This window comes from Hemitrygon akajei, chromosome 3 (assembly GCF_048418815.1).
Source record: "Hemitrygon akajei chromosome 3, sHemAka1.3, whole genome shotgun sequence".
In the NCBI taxonomy this organism is placed as follows: Eukaryota; Metazoa; Chordata; class Chondrichthyes; order Myliobatiformes; family Dasyatidae; genus Hemitrygon; species Hemitrygon akajei.
In genome coordinates this window covers 123,070,841-123,093,948 of record NC_133126.1, presented here as the reverse complement: position 1 = coordinate 123,093,948, position 23,108 = coordinate 123,070,841, and the positions used below count along the sequence as shown (strand labels likewise).

Below are 23,108 nucleotides of genomic sequence, written 5' to 3'. Positions count from 1 at the left end.
GATCATTATGGAAACTCTTCTCACAAGAGCCTTGGGAAGGGAGACAACAGAATGAAAATAGAAATAGCTGCAGACACTCAGCAGGACAGGCAGCTTCAGTGGAAGAGAAAGAGGGTTAATAATTCGGGTCCAAGACCCTTCATCAGAACAATATGATAGGAAATAATGGATGTGGCTGTGTGTTCCTTCATGCGACGCAGTTTTGGGCTGTATGAGCGTGGTAACCATGCACTGAATGTCATCTCAGTGAGACTGGACAGAGATCCTTTCAGTATTGCTATTTAATATACTCGCAACATTCTATTGGAAGATGCACAGATGATCATAGCAACCTGCTCCATTAAGAAAAATCATCTCATCTTTGGTTCTCCTGTCAGTTTTCCACCACTGGAAACACTTTTATGTCAGTTACCATCAGAATCATTAATAGTTCTGGATATCCTAAGCTTGTGCTCAACCCCCCCCCCCCCCAAACTCTAATCTTCTCCAATGGCATCTTATCTAGTTCACCTAGAGAAGTCAGAGCACACTTGGCCACACCCAGGGGTGGAGGCACAGGAGGTTCTCAGTGTCCAATGATGTGAAACATTTTTTCACCACCACACTGTCAGTTTTACAATCTGCTGCTAGTATACACTTCATCCATATTAATGCAAGCAATCCTGCAGATGCTGTAAATCTTGAGCAACACACAGAAATGTTCAGTAAGTCAGGCAGTGTCTATGGAGTGGAATAACCAGTCAATGTTTCGGGACCGTTGATCAGGACTGCATATTAAGTCTGCATGGGATGGTCAGTGTCTATGTGAGGGAGATTAATAATAATATTTTCCTTGGGCTCTCCAGGTGGTAAAGAAACTCAACACGAGGTTTGGAAGTACAATGCCTCCTTAAATAAATGGATTCAAGTTGAATATTTAAACACTGGACGGTGGCGACATAAGATGGCCGTTCTGAATGGCAAGGTGTACGCGGTTGGAGGCTTTGATGGCATCACACGACTCAACAGTGTGGAAGCATATGATCCATTTCACAACTGCTGGACTGAGGTATCTTTCGAGGGGAATATCAAGCAGTGTAATACAAACCCCAGACTACAGTACCTTGACAATTTCTTCTCTGTGCTCTCTCTAATTTCATACATTACATCCTGTGGCACAGTTCTTTTTGATGCTGTTTTTGCCAGGTCTGCGTGTCACACCTATCGAGAAAGAATACAAACCTTAACCTTTTAACCTCCCAGACACACCAAAGCACTTCACACCCAAAATGGCACATTTTAGCTGAAGTTTCTAATGAAATGCAGGGAAACTGATTCAAGAAATTTTACAGAACAAGGTCCTCCTGGGCAATTGGGAAAGATGACAGAGTTATGGATTAATATGTTAGTGGGAGGAAGGTATCTGCAAAGGTACTACACTGAAGTCTTGTCTTAGATATTGTTCATGAGCAAAAGCAGGCAGACTTGACAGAGATGAGAAGGCTAACAGAACCCACAAGAAAATATTTATTGAAGTTAAAATAGCAATCCGTTTATTTGAATAAAATAAATAGATCCAGTCTGTTACTATTCGTATCTAAATAAGGTCTGTTGTGAACCCAAGTTATTCCAAAGCACTTAACAGTTAAAAAGAAAGTTTATTTTAATGATGACCCTGTTATATTGAGGAACAGCAGCTTCCAGTAAATGCACAGCAAGATCCCACAAACAAAAATATCCAGAAATTCTGTACTTGTTTTTCAGATGTTAGTAGAAGGAGAAAAGTAGGCCAACACCTGGATGAAAATTCTCCAGCTGTTTGGATAGTTTCTCATTTTACCTTAAAGACAACAGATATGACAGCACCTTTCCCATGTTGCTCTGCAACATCCGGTTGGATTATACTTTCAAGGAGTTAAATTTGAGTCGGGAAACAAACTACTCAACTTAAACAAGCCCAACTTTTCCCCATCGATCTTTATATTTAATTAAAATGTAAATGAGCTAAAAGCCTGGTTTGGTCCAACCATGTTGACCCCAGGGCCAAGAAAGCTCACCAGGGCCTCTACTTGCTCAAGAGCCTAAAGATATCTGGCGTACCCCTTTGACCATCACCAATTTTTACTGATGCTCTAGGGAAAGCAGCCTATCTGGATGTGTCACAGGTTGCTATGGCAACTGCTCTGCCTTTGCCCACAAGAAACTGCAGAGAGTTGTGGACACAGCTCAGCACATCACAAAAACCGGTCTCCCTTCCTTGGACTCTGTCTACACTTCTGGTTGCCTTGATAAGGCAGCCAGCAGAATGGAAGACCCCACTCACCCTGGGCGTTCTCTCTTCTCCCCTCCTGCATTGGGTAGAAGATACCATCAGGCTCAAGGACAACTTCTATCCCACTGTCGTATGACTATTGAACGGCTCCCCCATACAGTAAGGTGGACTTGACTTCCCGCAGTCTATTTCCATGTGACTTTGCACTGTAGTTTCTCTGACATTATAACACTTCATTCTGCAAACCTCATTGCATTGTTGTAATGAATTGATTTGTATGAATGGTATGCCAGTTCTTCATGTGACAATAATACACCAATTTATAACCAAGGATAGGCTATTTGGCTCGACAGAAGTGTTCTGTGCAGCACCATGTTTGAAAATTCCCTCATGAAATGCCCTTCCATGTCACATCTCGAGGATTCTCAAATCCATAATCAGTGACTCAGAGGTTCAAATATTGTGCCATCCTGCCCCTCTGTTCCTTTCAGAACAACTCTCTTTGAGGCAGTAATTACAATCCATTCCTCCTCTTTAAGTCTGATGCACCAACCAACCTAACTGAGTAAAGCTGTTTCCAGATCTTTAACCTTGCTCATACTGTGCACGGGGCAGATTTTAGTTGGTGATCATTTGCATGCGTGTTGTCCCTACAGTGGGGGCAGCAGATATCTGACCAAGAGACCTGGGTTGTTGGGTGCTTGGTTAAACCCTGGTGAGGTGCTGAGATCAACTACGTTAAGCTGCTACTCTCACTTTCATTTGTTGTGAGACAATTTCCTTCAACATCACATTTCGCTGCCAAGGCATTGGAGGCAGCTTTTCCGCCTGGACCTGGGTAACGCAGAAGTAGAATTGGGGAGAAGTTAGTAAAAAAGTCTTCTTTCTATTTTAACCCATTTATACTCAAAATCTATGAAATAACTATTTTTGTGATGGTATTGGGTTTGCTGATTGCGAAGTTTTAAGCTCAAATGAAGATATTAAACCCTATCCGAGATAAATAGCCACGAGTACAGTCACTAAAGGGAGATTATACTGTGACTACCCAATCTTCAAAAGCTGCTCCACTTGCCATGTTTATTCTCCATGGTGAGGTTAGCTGCCAATACCCACTATGCGAGCATTGGGCCCCTCTCCCTATCAAAGAGAAGGTACTTCCAGCTAACAAAGCAGTTTAAAATACAATTCATTTATTTTCAGTGATACACATTTAAACTCAAACAACACTCTTAAAGCACATTTAAAACTCACAGAGGATTTCTATTTTAAACATTTCCAAATTATAAACCATTTCTAAAACACAACACACGAAAGATAAAGGATTTCCAAAACACAGGAACAATTCCTACAAACAAAAAAGATTAATCAAAGACACAGATGAACAAATTGTCTGTTGCAGTAACTGTAGCCCGGGGAATAGATTCTAGTTCACCCTATGTTTCTTTTATGTTTGTTGATGTTCCTTAACTCATTTCTAACAAGCCTGAACTGCTCTCTACACTTAGACTTTTTTTCTGTCACCTGGGTGACTTCACACACATAGAAGCGTAGAAAACCTACAGCACAATACAGGCCCTTCGGCCCACAAAGTTGTACCAAACATGTCCTTACCATAGAACTACCTAGGCTTACCCATAGCCCTCTATTTTTCTAAATATGACATTTCCTCAGATGCCCTTTTTCATACAGTCTAAAAGCATTTCGGAGACACAGAGCTCTGCAAATACTTTAAAGCTAACTTACTTGAGTATACTAAACTCCAACATTAATAGATCAGTTATTGACATACTAATTGATGTGCTTCCATCTGGTCCGCAAGGTGTTTTTGAACTAAACAACTTAGTCCATTTGTCTGTTTTGAAACACGCCAATTTAAATAACCTATCGAATAATACTGCGCCTCTAAGCAATAAGATAGGATGCTATGAGCTAGCATCTGCTTCTCGCAGACAGAGCATCTGCAAATACGTATATAGGGCTTGTTCATAAAGCTGTGTTTTTAACTTCAAGCTGATTACTGCAGTCCATTTACATTTTGAGAGCTGCAGACTGACTTGCCTTTACCTCCAGAAGTTAATCAACTGTTAATAGTTGGAAGTTTGTAATCTTACAAATGGCAGCTGTTGTGTTTAAAAAGCAAGCTTAGCAAACAACCAAAGGGCCCACTGCCCAAGAAGTGAATTTCCATCACCATTTAATTTTATTGCTTTAGTTAATATTATTTCTTTTGCCACAGGGAGTTCCACTCCTCATAAATGTGAGTTCATTTGCCGCCACTACCTACAATAAGAAGCTATATATTATTGGAGGAGGACCCAATGGGAAACTGGCTACAGACAGAACCCAGTGTTATGACCCTGCAACAAATACGTGGAGCCTGAAATCGCCTATGCCTATAGAAGCCAAATGCATCAATGCGGTTACATTTAAGGACCATATTTATGTTGTGGGTATGTGAAGGTGGTTGCTTACTGTGGATCTCTATATGATGAGTGCACAAAAGAAAGATACTTATGACAGCAAAGACCATTGACTCCACTTAGATCATGATACCCCTCTGTCTTAACTTGACATCTGCGCTTTGCTAACCTATTTAGCAAGTACTGGTTTACGGTAAATGTAGTAATAGATTAGGCATTTACCACCATCTTGGTGGTAAAGTTGTGTGGAGCTGCTTTGTAATCACTTTCATTTTAGTTATTCAATACAACTAATAATATATCAGGCAATAACACCAAAGTTAGTGTTCCACTACTCTACCAGGAAATGTTTTTGTTGTATCAAAGTATAAATTATGTGTGAGAAAGAGCCTATCACCTACAAAAGCATCCAGATTAAGTGAGTTGATAAAACTGACAAAACTTTAGCAGATGGAAACCCGCAGCGAAGTGCACGATAATCCATTATAAATCCACCAAAGGAAAGTTAGAGAACTCCCTCAGAATCAAAATGGCAAATGGAGTGTTAGCCCTTACTTCCAGACACTGCAACACAAAAATCAGGAAGTGAGTCCATATTATTCTGATCAAGACGTACAAAAAAGCTGGATGAACTCAGCAGGTCGTTGACTGCTTCTTTCAACGGATGCCGCCCGACCTGCTGAGTTCATCCAGCTTTTTTGTACGTCTTGATTTGACCACAGCATCTGCAGTGCACTTTGTGCATATTATTCTGATGTATCGTAATAGTGGGAGGATATCAGAATCAGATTGAGATTTAATATCACTGGCATATGTTGGGAAATTTGTTAATTTTATATCAGCAATACAATGAAATTGTTTTTTGTGTGCCATACTCTGCCAGAGCCTTGGCGACCGCTTAGTTTTTCAAGTGGTTGTCTCGGAGGAAAGATTCTGTGAGTGTTCCCCCACGTCCTTCTCACAGCGCAGTGTTTTTTTTGTGTGAGGCCGAGTTGAGAGTTCGACATTCAACCCAGCACAGATGGAAAGTGTGTCTGGGAGCGGCCCAATTAGATTTGAACTCGGGAACCTTTGCTCCGGAGTCCGGCACTGATGTCACTGCGCCACCAGCCGGCTACAATGAAATACATAATAAATAAATAGAGAAGAGAAAAAACGGAATTGCACTATATATATATATATATATATATATATATATTTACACACACACACACAGATACAGACACAGACACACACATAAAAATACTTAAGATAAGTAGTGCAACAAAAATGAAATAAGAGGTAAGGTAGTGTTCATGGGTTCAATTCATGAGTTCAATGTCCATTCAGAAATCAGATGACAGAGGGGAAAAGCTGTTCCTGAATTGCTAAGTGTGTGCTTTCAGGCTTCTGTACCTCCTTCCCAATGAGAGGAGGGCCTCTCCTGGGTGGTGGTTCTACAGAATGACCTCAGACACAAGTCGGCCCCTTTAGTTTAATGAGAGGGTATTGCTGCAAGAATTTCAGCTGTTTTAGTTTAGGTAGGTTCATTGTTGAAAAATCTTTTAATAAGCTTTTAAAGATTGTAAAACTTTCTTTAATAAAGTAAGTTAGTTCTTTTAATGTCATTACAGTGGCTAGAAAATTTGGAAGTAATTGATTTTAACTATTTTATCTCTGTTTAAAATTGATTTGTTTTAAATTATTTAAGTTGTTTGGCATTTTTTAACTTTAAGAATTCCTCCTACAAGTTCACATGGGGAGAACAGTCACAGATAAGCCTTTTCCAAGTCAGTGCTGAGTCGCCACACACCATACAGTTTGGGCCAACATCTCCTGTACATTAACCATGGTGTTTGAGATTCATGGAACAAGAAATTATATTGTGTACTTGATCTCCAAACTTCAATGAAAGTACTGAAGCCCATTGGAATAAATGATCCTCTAACATTCAGTCACCTTGATCCAGAATCCTTGGCTATTAATCTGTATCAGGGCTGTGTTTTCAGTTGCAATTTATTTATTTATTTATGATTGAATGGTTAGACTTTTGGAAGTATGCCAGACTAAAGAAGAATAACATTAGCTATTTTGAATGATGCAAATTGGCAACTGTATAACATATATCCCTGATGGACTGATTGGAAGTTGCTGCACAAAGATTTAAATTTCCCTGCGCAAACACTAGGAAATCTGCCGATGCTTTAAATTTCCCTGGTTTTGTTGCGAGCAAACGACAGCGCCACCTTCTGGCTAATCCTATGTTTGTGAAAAAGCATTTTCAGAGCTGTTTCATAGCATCTGTCGCAAGACAAATTTCACAACATATGCCAGTGATATTAAACCTGATTTTGATTCTGATTCATTAATTTCTCCTCCATCAGATGAAATACAAAAAAAAATAACCCAGGAAGGCAACATGGGTGATAGAAGGAGTTGCTTTTGAAATATTTGGGTCAGGAAGAACTTTTCACAGAAAGGAGTATTTAGTTTGTGGAATAAATTACATAAGGAAAGACATTGAAACAGAGGTCATGAGAAAGTGCAATATGATTCTAGAGAAAGAGTAGATTGAAGGATAGGATGAAAAGATAGAGTGGGAGTAAACAATTAGGTGAAATATTGAGTAGGTGGGTTATGTTAGGCAGGAGGTGGGAGTAAGTGTGTTATGGACAATGGGACAGGTGATAAAATTACTTAGGTGGGATTGATGTACATGGTGAGGAAGAAGTATGGGATTAGGAAAATGATTCAGTGGCTACATTTGAGACAAACGAGGCTGATGGTATTTAGAGGTCTGCTCAGCTGTGGTTTAAGCACATTTTAAGGATGAAATACATGGTGAGATGATAATGGAGGATTGGTGATTATGGTGAGGTGGGGAGTTTGGATGAGGCAGTGGAAGAAAAAGGAATTCTGTCAGATTCACTAAGTTCCAATTGTGCATGCTATGCTGCTGTTAATTTCCACTGTTATAGCTGCCATATAGAACAAAATAGTTTTATTTTGAAAGCTTCAAGCATTTTCTATTGTATTTATAAAGTAAGTTTTCTATTACTGTACCTAGTTAAGAGAGGCCAAGAGTAGATACGATGTTGGAATGAAGTTGGACACGGTATTGAATAGCATGGAAGTTACAAAACCTTTGGAAGGACACAGTTTGTGAGAACTGTATGATGTAGCAGTGGTGCTGTTAAACGTCCAAACACTCACCAGGATATACAGAGGAAGCGGTTCAAAATGCCAGTCGGGATGCCACGTTAAATTGATGCCATTTGCCATTTTTAAACTCCACCTATCAACTGACACTCTTCCTTAAAAATATAAACATAAGCCAAACGTGTTTTGCACCAAAACTGATTTTCAAACAGTGCAACTTATCAACCATTGTGTTGTTAATGTTCTTGTTGGGATTCTACAGGAGCAGGCCCAAGGTGCAGGCAGTGACAAGGTTGGTATTAGAGAAAGGTGGTTGAAACGGAGTGTGATACACGTAAAGCAAAAGAAATATGGCGGGAATGGGAAAACTAGTTCCACAAAATAACAAATTTTACGACCTGATTCCGATTCTGATATTCAATTAGATCTGAGGATAAGGTTACAATTAACTTCATTTATGTGATTCAACTTTCACTGAAACTTAGTTTGCATACCATTGTATGTGATAGAATGAGGCCATTTGGCCCTTCTTTGTATGGGTGTAAAGGAAAAGTTGGATTGGTTAGGAAGCAGAGAGTAGTGGCGAATTAGTGTATTTTTCAGGCCAGAAGAAGGCGCTTGTTGAAAGGCACACTCATCATTTGCTACACACCAAGCTTAGAGGGAACAATTCCAGATTTGCAATTGACGCAAACTTAATAAAATAATTCAAGAAGATACATGTGGACTATTAGAATGAGTGACACACAGCCAGATAAAACCAGAAAAATGAAGCAAGTGTCATCTGAGTGTGGCAATTCATTGCAAACTGCTCTGCAGATCCCTTCATTACAGACTGCTCTCTGCAGATCCCTTCATTACAGACTGCTCTGCAGATCCCTTCATTACAGACTGCTTCCTGCAGATCCCTTCATTACAGACTGCTCTCTGCAGATCCCTTCATTACAGACTGCATCCTGCAGATCCCTTCATTACAGACTGCTCCCTGCAGATCCCTTCATTACAGACTGCTTCCTGCAGATCCCTTCATTACGGACTGCTCCCTGCAGATCCCTTCATTACAGACTGCTCTCTGCAGATCCCTTCATTACAGACTGCTCTGCAGATCCCTTCATTACAGACTGCTTCCTGCAGATCCCTTCATTACAGACTGCATCCTGCAGATCCCTTCATTACAGACTGCTCTCTGCAGATCCCTTCATTACAGACGGCTTCCTGCAGATCCCTTCATTACGGACTGCTCCCTGCAGATCCCTTCATTACAGACTGCTTCCTGCAGATCCCTTCATTACAGACTGCTCCCTGCAGATCCCTTCATTACAGACTGCATCCTGCAGATCCCTTCATTACAGACTGCTTCCTGCAGATCCCTTCATTACAGACTGCTCCCTGCAGATCCCTTCATTACAGACTGCATCCTGCAGATCCCTTCATTACAGACTGCTCTCTGCAGATCCCTTCATTACAGACTGCTTCCTGCAGATCCCTTCATTACAGACTGCTCCCTGCAGATCCCTTCATTACAGACTGCTCTCTGCAGATCCCTTCATTACAGACTGCTCTCTGCAGAACTTTTCATTACTTACAAGTGCTCCACTCTTTGAAATCTAAATTCTAAGACACTAAGAATTCTGCACTTGCTCTATAACTATAGTACTATATTTTGCAATCTCTTATTTCAGTTCCCTTGTTCTGATGTGTCGAAATGATCTTTATGGGTGGCATGCAAAGCTAAGTTTCTCGCTGCACTTTGGTGAATGTGACAATAATAAGCTAGTTTTCCAATTTAACTCAAAATAGGGTGAAGAGATTAATTATCCATGTCTAGTTTCTATCTCAGTACACTTTGAAGGGACTTCTTGAATAGTTCAATCACACCAGTGAAGGATACCATGAGAGCTGGATTCATGAATGTCACTGCTCTGTCATAAAGTGCCAGCCTAAAGGATCTGTCCTAGCGTGTGAAGAGTAGAACCTAAGGCAGAAGTCACGTAATATCAATTTGTGGTTATTTAATTTAAATGCATCAGATTCTGCAGATGCCTGAAATCTTGAGCAATACAAACAAAATACTGGAGAGACTCAGCAGGTCGGGCAGCATCTATAGAGGGGAATAAACAGGCCGAGACCCTTCATCGGAACTCAGATGAATAATAGTCAATGTTTTGAACTGAGACCCTTCATCAGTCCAACTATTTTCTTTTTCCATAATGTTTCTTCCCAGATGAGCATCTGGCCTGTGCCAGTCGGCATTTTTCCAATGACTGCCAGCCAGAGGTGCATATGTAAATATTGTTTTCTTAGAAGCAGCTTCTTGTGGATGTAGGTGGCAGGTGTGTCATCCCTGAATGAATCCACAGGAAAATAATCAGCCTCATTCCTCACCTAAGTAGCTGATGGAAGTACCTGTTGGGCAAGCTCGAAGCAACTTAAATACAATCAGTTTTGGCACTGTTGGTTATTATCTGGTTGTTGTAAATTAATTTTTGACCAATTGTGAGTGTGGCTGCATGTAGGGAGTATGGGGTGGCTGAGCCAGACTGTAGATAGCATTCTATATGGATTGGAACAAAAGGGGCCCCACCAGGGGAGCATATTTGGAGGAGGAGGGGCTGAGGGAGCAGGTGGACACAGCAATGAGGAGCTTTACAGACAGGTGGAGATCAAGACAAATGGTATGTGCAGAACAGAAACTTGGTTTTAATGCCGCTGTCATAAATGACCAGGTGCTAGAATATCACTAGAGCAAATCATCGCCCTCGGTTTCTGCCAGGTATGACTCTCAGTGCGTTAATCTCTCTCTCTCTCTCTCTATTTCCTCAGGTGGTGCAATGAAGGCCCTTTACTGCTACAGCCCCAGAGAGGACTCGTGGGCTCTCGTCACGCAGTTTGGCCACGAGCGCGCCAGCTGTGGGATTGCAGCCTGCAGCAACAAGCTCTTCATCACCGGCGGCCGCGACGAGAAGAACGAGGTCATTGCCACCGTGCTCTGCTGGGACACAGAGAAGCAGAAGCTGACGGAGGAGTGTGTCTTGCCCCGCGGAGTCTCCCACCACGGCAGCGTCACTGTGAGGAAGTCCTACACGCACATCCGCCGCATCGTCCCGGGGGCGGTCTCCGTATGACACATAGCTGAAACGCGGGAAGCTTTCTCAGCTGCAGTGTGGCCGCCTGGGAAGACTTTGACTGGAAACTCAGAGACAGTTAGAAAAGTGTGGAGCCTGTCACCTGGATCTTGTGTCCGTGGAAGGCATCAAAGAACTGGCTGCACACCCAATACAAATGGGACAAACACAACATTGACAAAAGAGATGGGAATATGAATCTAATCCAAGAAGATGCCTTGGATTCATTTTAGTGCACAAAGGAACTGAAAGATACACGTCACATATGGACAATGTCTAATGGAAGAACACTGGGGACACATCAAGAAGATGCCTTGAATTCGTTTTAGTGCACAAAGGAACTGGAAGATACACGTCACATATAGACAACGTCTAATGTAAGAACACTGGGGACACATTGAGAATGAGGGGACATGGAGGGAAAATGGCAAGGAATGAGGGAGATTATATAAATTGAAAAGAGGATTAAAAACATGAAGCCAGGCCTCAGGTACTATGCTCTCCCCTATGTGCTGTCATCGCATTGGGAGACATCAGCTACCTGTTGGCTTGGGCTCAAAGCAATGTGAGTTTACAGCCAGAATGAGGGTCGTTCATCTACTGCTCCTGCCTGGCCCTTTTGGGTCAGAAAACCCTTGGCCTCAGGCAGCCATTTCTCCATCTCTTGCCACTACCTAGAACAGGCCGTGAGCTGCAATTCTCATTCTCTCTAGGCTCCTCCTGGGAGAGGCAGCAGACGGTTGCACAGATGAAATCCACCCTCCCTGGCCCTGGTCCTGGCCCTGGCCCTGGCCCTGGCCTGCGGGTGCAGCAGTGCTTCCTGCCGTTTGTCAGTACGGGTACTGTAGATACTTATGCTGGTGCGGGCAGAATTTCTTGTAGCAGATGCTATTCATTGATAAAAGAGGATCCACTTGGACTCAGCACCAGGGAGTCTAGCAGGCAACTGAGGCCTTGCTGGATTGACATGAGGTTGATTGGAAGATGGGTAAATGCATTCCCCTGCCCTTTTACCCATCTCCTGGTAAGAAGAACCCATTAGCGCCAGTTGCGGGAGTAAAGGCCTGAAAACCTTCAATAGATTTGGGCCTCTGTCACTGGAAGAGATCCCTCCTGTTCTCAAACTCTAGTCTGGGGAAGCTTATCTACATACACGTGCAAAGTTTTCTAGATTTTGCATCACTTTAGTAATTGGTCACTGGAGGATGCAATCATCTTTACTTCAATCAATGTTTATTACAACACCTCTTTTGTCAGTGAATGTGCAAGCAATGCCCTGGGTGTATTAGTTAAACAATAACCTGTGTACTCAGGCTGTGGAATATTCCATTTACTCAAATATTTGGAATCAAAATACAGAGGGCACAAATAATTGCAACAAAATAAATGTTGGGCTGTGATCTCTATCTTGAAGTATATTTAATGATCTCAGTGCCACAGGTACATTGATCAACTAAATATCCTGTCGTGATTCTCACCAGGATCCTATGAATCAATACAACGATTCTATTATTGAAAATTGAGCTGCCCATCTCTGCCCAAAGCAAGAAGGAATATGTTTTCTTGAAAAGTCTTTCAACAATGCTTCAAAGCCAAGGTCTGTGCTAATATATAAATATGTCACCCTGCCAGTTTCCACCAAGAATGGTGAGATAATGATCAGATAATGTGATAAATAGGAGCAGAATAGCAGGATAACTCTTCTGATTCTTCAATACTCCAAATCATTTACATTACCTAGGTTAACATCTCATGTGGCATCACCTTTGTTACATCCCCTCCACACTTGGAATCATGTTCGCACTTACAAAGTGCAACATGAACCTTTCACTTTCATGTTCACAGGTAAAAGTGTATGGAGGACTCTGTACCCAAGAGGACCATCTGGGTATTCCCAAACTGGAAACCGTAGATGAACTGAGAGAGCCACACTCCAGGTCAGCGACATTCAAATCAGGTGACCCAGACCTTAACAAGAAATCAAGTTACGACCTCTCTCAGGGGTGTTATGATACAATACTAGTCCAGATTAGAATGCCGGACTGTGTGTGAGTGAGTTGTGTCAGACAGCACTGCCAACGAGAGAGGGTGCATTCAATGTACGTTTTGAATGGGAAAGGATCAGCACCCACTCCGGCAGCCTCCAATGTACCTGAACCCGTAGTCACCGTTGCAGGTGCAAGTTCAGTCCTCTTGAGAGTGAACCCACAGAAAATCAACTGGCCTGGATAATGTCCCAGGCCGTGTCCTTCGATCCCAAACAGATCAGCTGGTGGAGCATTGTCAGATATTTTGAACTCTCCATGTTACGTTCTGAGGTTGCCAACTGCTTTAAGAAGGTTTGTGTCATCTGGGTGCCTAAAGAAAACAAGATATCATACCTTAATGAATACCATCCAGTCATTCTGACATTGACCATTGTGAATGCATTTTGAGAGGCTGGTCATAGTACACATAACCTCCAGCCTCCCAGATAACCTCAATCCACTGCAATCCGCCTACTGTCCATGGCTGACAGCATCTCCCTGGTCCTAGACTCATCTCTGGAATATCTGAACAGCACCTGTGAAGACTGTTGTTTAGCGACAACATCCAATTCCATGCAAACTTCTCTCCAACTCCTCATCCTGGGACTCAACACCTCCCTTTGCAACTGAATCCGTGACTTCCTGACCAATAAACCACAACCAAGTACGATAGACAGCAACACGTCTACCACAATTATTCTCATCACTGGCATCCCACAAAGCTGCACGCTCAGCCCCCTGGTCTACTTCAGAGTTCAAAGTAAATTTACAGTACTCTGCAAAAGTCCAAGGCGCATACAAATATAGCTCGGGTGCCTAAGACTTTTGCAAAGTGGAGCAGTTTGTAAATCTGCCAGGAGCAAAGGAAGTTGAGAATGATGAGGGTGGAGTACCATGGGGTGGGGGGTGTGGGACAGGTGGCTCAGAAGGAATGCCAGGCTGGGGTCCGTACGGGGTGCAGACACACCCAGCCCTGAGACACCAGGCAAGGTCACTTGATTCCAAACAACTGGTCAGTGATCATTACAGAATGTCTCTTGGGTGCTTCCCACTCCCTCCCCCACCCCTTCACCTTTTCCCAACCATGATTCCCCTCTCCTTGCCCCCTTCCCACTCTCAGTCCACGATAGAGACCCATATCAGAATCAGGCTTATCATCACTCATAAATGTCATGAAATTTGTTTTTATTGGCAGAACAGTACAGTGCAATACATAAAATTACTACGGTATTCTGCAAAAGTTTTTAGGCACCCTAGCTACATATATATGTCTAAGACTTTTGCACTGGATTGTATTATCAAAGTACACACAGAATACGTCACAATGTACAGCCCTAAGATTCATTTTCTTGCGGGCATACTCAGCAAATCCAAAAAAACATAACAGAATCAATGAAAGACTGCACCCAACAGGTCAGTCAAACAACCAATGTGCAAAAGACAACAAGCTGTGCAAATACCAAAGAATAATAATAATAATAATAATAATAATAATAATAATAATAATAAATAAGCAATAAATATCAAGAACATGAGATTGAAGAGTCCTTGAAAGTGAGTCCATTAATGATGGGAACAGTTCAGTGATGGGAAGAGTGAAGTTAAGTGAAGTTATCTCCACGGATTCAAGAGCCTGATGGTTGAGGGGTAATAACTGTTCCTGAACCTGGTGGTGAGTGTCCTGAGGCTCCTGTATCTTCTTTGTGGTGGTAGCAGCGAGAAAAGGGCATGTCCTAGGTGGTGAGAGTCCCTGAGGGTGGATCCTGTTTTCCTGCGACAGTGCTCCATGTAGATGTGCTCAGTGGTGGGGAGGGCTTTACCCGTGATGTGCTGGGCCACATTCACTACTTGTTGTGGGATTTCCCATTCCAAAGCATTGGTGTTTCCATACCAGGCTATGAAGCAAAAGTCAGAATACTCACCACAACACATCTATAGAAGTCTGTTGAAGTTTTAGATGTCATGCTGCATCTTCATAAACTTCTGAGGGAGTAGAGGTGTGCTTTCTTCGTAATGGCGCTTCTGTGCGGGACCCAGAGCAGATTCTCTGAAATGTTAATACCAAGGAATTTAAAGTTGCTGACGCTCTCCAGCTCTGATCCCCCAATGAGGAATGGCTCATGGACCTCTGGTTTTCTCCTCCTGAAGTCAATAATCAGCTCATTGGTCTTGCTGCCATTGAGTGAAAGGTTGTTGTTATGGCCCCACTCAGACAGGTTTTCAGTCTCTGTCCTATATGCTGATTCTGCTTTGGAATTGTAGAGATATAAGAGGGAAGCACCTGGAGTATTGCGTACAGTTTTGGTTATACTGCTAAAGGAAAGGTGTCATTAAACTAGAAAGAGTGCAAAGAAGATTATGAGGACTTACCAGGACTTAAGAATTATGTGAAGAGATTGGGCAGGGTAGGAAACTAACAAGTGACTTTATGCATTTGTATAAAATCATGAAGAGCTTAGATAGGGTGAATGCATATAGTCTTTTTTCCCAGGGAAAGGGTATCAAAAACTACAGGGTGTAGGTTTAAGATGAAAGGTGAAAGGTTTAAGAGGGACCCAAAGGAAAACTCCTTTCTTCCCACAAAAAGTTGATGCGTACATGGAATTTACAGCCAGAGGAAGTGGTTGAAGCATGTACAATAACAACATTTAAAAAGACAGTTAGACAAGTACATTGTTTCAAGGGATATGGCCAAATGGGACTAGATCAGATGGGCATTTTAGTCAACATGGAAAAGTTGATCCAAGATACTCGATTCCATGTTATAGAATTCTATAATTCTCTGACCTTATCTGCTGATTATGATCTGTTTGTATTCTACGAACTCCAGTATCTACCAGTGAAGATGTGGAGGTACTCCTCCTGTTTGGTGATGGACCATTATTTATTTAGAACGATCAGTGACAATTAATCCTTTACCCACCTCCATCTGAGCTGATAATTGAGAAAGCCCAATTACCCTATTTTGTGCCAGTAGATTTGAACTTCTTAAACTTATTTTAATCCATTTCTTAATATGTATTATTCAAATTAAGATATAATACATTGCAACAAAAATGCGGGAGCTCGTGTCCTTTTTCATGAACTTGAAATCAAAACTAATTAGAGGAATTTATGTTGATCCCTCTAATTGCATTGGAAGTGGGAAATGCGACACAACGGGTGTATTCAGAGCTGAATATATCAGGGGATATATTTTACATTGTGTTGAAGTATCAGAAAGAGATGTTTAGAATCTCTTGTCTATGTTTTAGGTGATTGCCGGCTAGCATGCTGCCAAGATTACACAGATGAAAATACAAGGAGTAGAATGGTGCATGTAGCTGTCTATTTGAAAGTCAATTCTTGTCACAGAGATTTATTTTTTAATATGACTATATTCAGGTATTCAGAGAGACAATGACGTGGACAATTAAATCTGCACCTTTAAACTGTGCAATCCACTCTCAGTGTAACAGTGCTTCTTACCCTCACCATGGTTTTATATTGCAACAGACACCAGGGTGCCTATTGTGCTCTTTATTTGTGCAGTTACTAAGGCAGAGACGACAATCGTCTTATCTTTCCATTTCTCCATCAGTCAACAATGGTGATGTTTACTGAACCTGCTCCATTTCCACCAGGAGGCAATTGGCCTTGAAGAGATTTGCTTAGCAGTGACTCTGTTTCCAAATGCACTTTACTGGCAGATCAGCTCAGTCAGGTGAATGAAAATGCGATCTTATTTTATGTACAGTTTTAATGCATGGTTTCACTGACTGGAAACATCGCCCTTAAATGGCTTCTTTTGAAATCTCACTTTATAAAACAGATTGAGATGGGGAAACAAGAACTTGTAGTCCAGTGAGGCATGTACAGAGTAGAAATTGAGATTACATAGAGAAATAGGGACAGCAGAATGCTTTCTGATGGAATCAGTCCTCACCTCTTCCACCTTTCCAAAAGCTACTCATTATTTGACAGATCAATGAGTTTTCAATACTTCGTCAATTTTTGCACCCTAATGGGGAATTACCCCTGGATTTGATCTTACAGTTCACTTTCCACCTGAACATGCAAAGGTCGGAGATGGGGATTACATATCTATCATGGTGAAGCCACATTCGAGAAGCATCAGCCTTCCTATCAGTGTTACTACAAAGCTGGTTCCTATCATTCAGGTGAAAACTGCATGCTCTTCGGATGTTCGCTTCAGCCCTTCATCAAACAGCATGCTCCCAGTGGTTGACGAATGAGGGATGCAGGCAGTTTATGCTAAGTATTTCAATGGACTTGATCTTGATTTACTCTTGGAAAAATTCCATGTTCCGTTTCAAAAATGTCACCTCAGTGGCCTCTCAAGTAGATTTCAGTATTTGATCAAAAAATGGCATTTCACGCTTCATCTGTATATCTCTTGGCAACCTTTCTGAACAGTCTTGTTTTTAGTGTGATAAGATTCATTGAGCCACCTTTTAAACATAAACCCGATAAAGAATCTGCTGGGGATGTTAGCTGCAATTCTAGTCAACAGTTCTTGTTTGCTTTGGGAAACGGTTTGGCTGTGAAATCAAGCCTAGCAACCTAAAGCAGGATTAGAGCTGGATATCGATTAGTGAAGGAAGAATAATCCACAGCAGAAGTTGATGCCTGTTTAACTTGGCTTTGCAACAGGGTGAAATTTGTGAATCAATCCAAGTCCGCAGGAAATTACATTAATGCGCAAGAAAGTGTGCAGGAGTTCTTTGTATCAACAGAAAGATGAGCAGATTGCAGCTTTGAAGGTTGTTTCCATACAAGTGGAAGCAATAGTTTTTGGTCAAAGATTCAGAGTACATTTTTTGTCGAAGTATGTATATAGTATACAATTCTGAGATTTGTCTTCCTACAGCCAGCCACGAAACAAAGAAAACCATAGGCCCATTCAAAGAAAAACATTAACACCCCACTCACAAGCTCTCAAATGAAAACAGATTGAGCATACGGCAACAAAAAACTCAGAATAAAAAAACACAAAGTTGAAAGAGTTCATATTCTGTGCAGGTCAGTGTTCGTTATCTGCTGGCCACCCCAGTACCAAGTCGCCCAAAACAGCAACAGAAAATGTAGTGAACAGAAACCAGAAAAGCACATCATAGTGCAAGCTACAGTCCAATCCACAAACTGCAGACCCAGAGCTTCGGCGCCATTCTCTCACAGTGTCGAGGGAAAGAGAGAGACCATTCAAATGCAAGGATTTCCCTTCAAAAGCAATGAGCAAGATGGAGACGGAGAGACCGTCGTATGCAGACACCTTCCTCCGGCAGCAGTGGGCGAGAGGCTAGAAGATGGCGCTGAACACTTGGTCACCTTCTACACTCACTTCGATGATTTCAATCTTCCTCGATGCTTTAATTGGTGAGAGATGGGCCAATGTTAGAGTAGCCTTGTCAGACACTGGGTTTACAATACCGCAGGGTACAGACAGAACTGCAGTGGTTCAGTCAAAGGAACGTTTAGGTATTTAAATTTGTTTTTCATTTTTATTACTCCATATGGGCTGAAAGCACATTTACAGTTAATTCACTACTCCCAGTGGTCACATTATTAAGCAAAAGATTTCAGTAGGAGGCAAGCTGTCTACTGCTGTCTAATGATGTATCATTTCACTTTATCTTCCTACCACTTAACATTCTATAGCTTCTAGTGTAACAACACAGCTTTTTGAAAACTATCCCCCTCTCACCCTAAAGCTATGCCTTTGGTATTAGACCTCCTTGGAAAAAAAAACTCTGACTAGCTACCCTATCTATGCCTCTCACATCTTTACAGTCTTCTTTCAGGTCTCTCCTCAGCTGGCTATGCCAACAGAAATAATCCACGTTCATCCAACCTCTCCTTATTCTCCAATCCAAGCAACATCCTGGTGATCCACTTCTGCACCTTCTCCAAAGTCTTCCCATCTTACCTGTAAATCGGGGTCCAGAAGGGTCCAAAAGTGGTCTAACCAAAAATTTTGTACAGCTGCAACATAATTTCCTGACTTTTCTATTCAACATCCTGACTACTGAAGGCAAGCAAGCTCTATATGCCTTCTTTCCCACTCTACCTACTTGTTTTGCCACTGCTATGGATGAAACCCAATTGTGTCTTTGCCAGTACTAGCTTGCATTTCTCCTTACAGGCACTCTCATAGAGCACAGTGACATCCGTAAACACGATTCTCCCCTCTAACTACCAGCTCTTATTCACAAGCACAAGATCTGCACTTTGCTACTGACCTTAGCTACTGATCGTTTTGGGTAACAGGTAATATTAAGCATCAAAATTTTCCTCATGAGAGGGATCTGGATGTGTTTGTTAATAGTACTGCACTGTAAAATCAGGAGGTGTGGGATATACAACAGTTTCAACTCCAGGGCAAGAAGATCTCTGCTAGTGGAAGGTACTGTGCTCTTCTTAGATTATCATACTGTTTGCAGTTGATCAGCGACACATCTCTCCAGACCTGGGGCCCAGGCGTACAGTACTCTGCACCTCCTGATGCTACCATGGTTATGTCGCAGTAAATTAAGCTCAGTATAGGCAACGCACGACTGGGCTGGGATAGTAATCTTGAAGGTGATGGTATTCCCATGCTCTTCTACCTTGGCCCACCCCATGACAGAAGCCATGGCCTTGGCCCCACCTATCAGCGTGAGCACAGCAAAACAAAGTCCCAACTCTAGCATGCGCAATCCAAGTGAAAACATTGCTGAGTAACCAGAGTGAATTACTCAGTTCCGTATCTGAAGCACCAGTAATATAATGAAGCATCTCTCTGCTGGTTTAGCAGAGTGCTAGTCTCATTCTGATAATCTGCTGTCTCTTTTCAAAGGATAAGCTCTATGTTTGGCTTGATTGCTCCCTTCCATTCCATCTTTTGTGTTGCAACATCCTACGATTCTCTCTTTGCCACTGTAACTCTGAATCCCTTCTATTCCCATATCCTTTGACTGGCTGTTTTGGGCAGACATTTGATTTGTACGCTTTCAAAGTTTGCTTTTCTGAAAGCTTGTATCTGTAATTCTATGCACAAAGGGAAGATGTACCCACAAGGCAGCCATCAAAACAATTTACTATCTCGGAGATGAACTATAGGGAAATCATCTAATTATGACTTCAAACCCACCCCAGGATGTTAATTTTTCTCTATATAATACAGATTGCAATTAGTTGTGTGTTTTATTTTTCTGGGTGTGACTATTCTGGTAGGTAAAAGAGGTCATCCTGTGTGCTACTTCAGTGTTGCATTGTGATTATCAATAGGCTTCAGTGATACAATTATTATAAACTTTCCTCATGGTACTGAGTGGTTGTTTACTTGGAAATGATAAGCTTGCTATTGACTCGACATGTTATTAATTCACCAAGAGAACATGCTAGGTATTGAGTCAGGATGTGCAATTCAGTACAATGTCAGTTTGTGTCAGTCACCACATCAAAATAGCTTGCATTACAGATTCTCTACACGCAGTATATCAAAGCGGAATTTATTATGCAACAGGTTCACAAATGCCAGGCAGCAAACTAATAATCATTGTATAAGTAATTGAGTAAAAGCACAACATATAAAACCACAAGACAATAAGATATAGGAGCAGAATTAGGTCTGCATTGCCAATTCATCATAGCTGATCCATTTTTTCTCTCAGCCCCAATCTCCGTCTTCTCCCCCAGATCCCTTCCTGCCCTGACCAATCAAGAATCTATCAACCTCTGGCTTAAATATACATAGAGACTTGGCCTCCACAGCTGTCTGTGGCAATGAATTCCACAGATCCACCACTCTCTGGCTAAAGAACCTCCTCATCTCTGATCTAAAAGGACACCCATCTATATCCTCCAGTATTAGACTCTCCCACCATAGGAAACATCCTCTTCACATCCACTCTATCAAGGCTTTTCACTATTCGATAGGTTTCAATGAGGTCACCCCTCGTTCTTTTTTTGTATATAAATTTTTTTTATTGAATTTTCGAATGGTTACAGAAGGAAAAAAACATTATCAACCCTTCCCCCCTCCCCTTAACCCCTCCCCCCAACATATTCCTGTAGAAAGAGAAAAAAAAGGAAGAAGAAAAAAGAAAGAAAGAAAGAGTGCCTGGATGTCGGAAGATCCCCACATGCTCCATGGAGTTTGTAATAACTTTAGTATATATATTTATTTATTTCCCCAAATAACCAATAATTTTATCTTCGGAGCACCTATATATTTGACCCTACCTTTTGTAAATAAGGGCGCCAAATTTTCAGAAATATTTCATATTTATCTCTTAAGTAATTTTTTCAAGTGGAATGCAGCTGAAAATTTCATTCTTCCAACGATCTATACTTAAGTATGAATCCAATTTCCAAGTAACTGCAATAGCCTTTTTGGCTACTGCCAATGCAATTTTTATGAATTCTTTCTGATATTTATTCAGTTTGGATTTCGGTTTTATCCCTTCAATACCGCCTAGTAAAAATAATGTTGGATAATGTGGAAGTTGTGTTCCAATAATTTGTTCCAATAAAACTCTTAAATTTGTCCAAAAAGGTTGAATTTAAAAATAAGACCAAGTAGAGTGTAAAAAAGTACCAATTTCTTGATTACATCGGAAACATTGATCGGATAAATTTCGGTTTAATTTATTTATTTTTTGTGGTGTAATATATAATTGATGTAAAAAATTATATTGCACTAATCTTAACTGGACATTTGTTGTATTTGTCATACTGTCAAGACATAGTCTTGACCAACTTGTTTCTTCAATTTTAATATTCAAATCAGTTTCCCATTTTTGTCTTGACTTATGAATTCCTTGTTTATTTGCCTGTTTTTGAATCAAACTATACATACAAGAAATATTTTTTAAAATTTTTACTTTTTGAATTAAAGTTTCTATTTCATTAGGTTTCGGCAATAGCATTGTTTGACCCAATTTATCTCTTAAATAAGCCCTTAATTGGAAATAACTAAAAAGAGTGTTGTTTGATATTTTGTATTTATTCTTTAATTGATCAGATGACATTAATATACCTCCTTCAAAACAATCTCCTATATATCTAATCCCTTTTTGAAACCAATTGTATAAAAGTTGGTTATCCATTGTAAAAGGAATAAGTTTATTTTGAATTAAAGGTCTATTTGCTAATAAAGATTTCTTTATCTCATCATCAACATTTATCTTATCCCATAAATCAATCAAATGTTTTAATATAGGAGATTCTTTCTTTTCCCGTATCCATTTAGATTCCCACTTATATATAAAATCTTCTGGTATATTTTCTCCTAGTTTATCTAATTCTATTCTAATCCATGCCAGTTTATCTTCATCAAAAAAAGGTGCAATAAATCTAAGTTGATTTGCTTTATAATAATTCTTAAAGTTTGGAAGTTGTAACCCTCCTAGGTCAAATTTCCATGTCAATTTTTCCAACGATATTCTTGACATCTTGCCTTTCCAAAGGAACTTCCTCACACATTTATTTAACTCTTGAAAAAACTTCTGCGGTAATTGTATTGGTAGTGTTTGGTATAAATATTGTAATCTAGACCCCTCATTCTTCTGAATTCTAGTGAGTACAAACCCACAGCCATCAAATGCTCTTCATATGACAAGCCATTCAATCCTGGAATCATTTTCATGATTCCTTCGAACCCTCTCCAGTTTCAGCACATATGTTTTAAGATAAGGGGCCCAAAAATGCACACGATACTCCAAGTGAGGCCTCACCAGTGCTTTATAAAGTCTCAACATTACATCTTTGCTTTTATATTCTAGTGCTCTCAACATGAATGCTAACATTGCATTTGCTTTCCTCATCACAGATTCAATCTGCAAATTAACCTTTAGGGAATCCTGCACAAGGACTCCCAAGTCCCTTTCTGCCACATTACCAAGTATCCTACTGTTTACTTTGTACTCTGCCTTGGAGTTTGTCCTTCCAAAGTGTACCACCTCACACTTCTCCGGGTTGAACTCCATCTGCCACTTCTCAGCCCACTTCTGCATCCTGTCAATGTCTCTCTGCAATCTTTGACAATCCTCTACACTATCCACAACACCATCAACCTTTGTGTCATCTGCAAACTTGCCGACCCACCCTTCTACCCCCACATCCAGGTCGTTAATAAAAATCGCAAAAAGTAGGGGTCCCAGAA

General features: G+C 41.0%; 1 protein-coding gene across 2 annotated transcripts in view; it reads left to right on the top strand.

Annotated features, from left to right (window-relative positions):
* Positions 1-12,343, top strand: part of klhl6 (kelch-like family member 6) — a 45,310-nt gene extending 32,967 nt beyond the window's left edge. For both annotated transcript variants that reach the window (XM_073040750.1, XM_073040749.1), the window contains exons 5-7: positions 846-1,048; positions 4,491-4,704; positions 10,636-12,343. In XM_073040750.1, coding sequence (XP_072896851.1) covers positions 846-1,048; positions 4,491-4,704; positions 10,636-10,937 — 719 coding nt within the window. In that variant the 3' untranslated portion in view covers positions 10,938-12,343. The remainder of the gene's footprint in view (positions 1-845; positions 1,049-4,490; positions 4,705-10,635) is intronic.
* Positions 12,344-23,108: the final 10,765 nt, after the last annotated feature.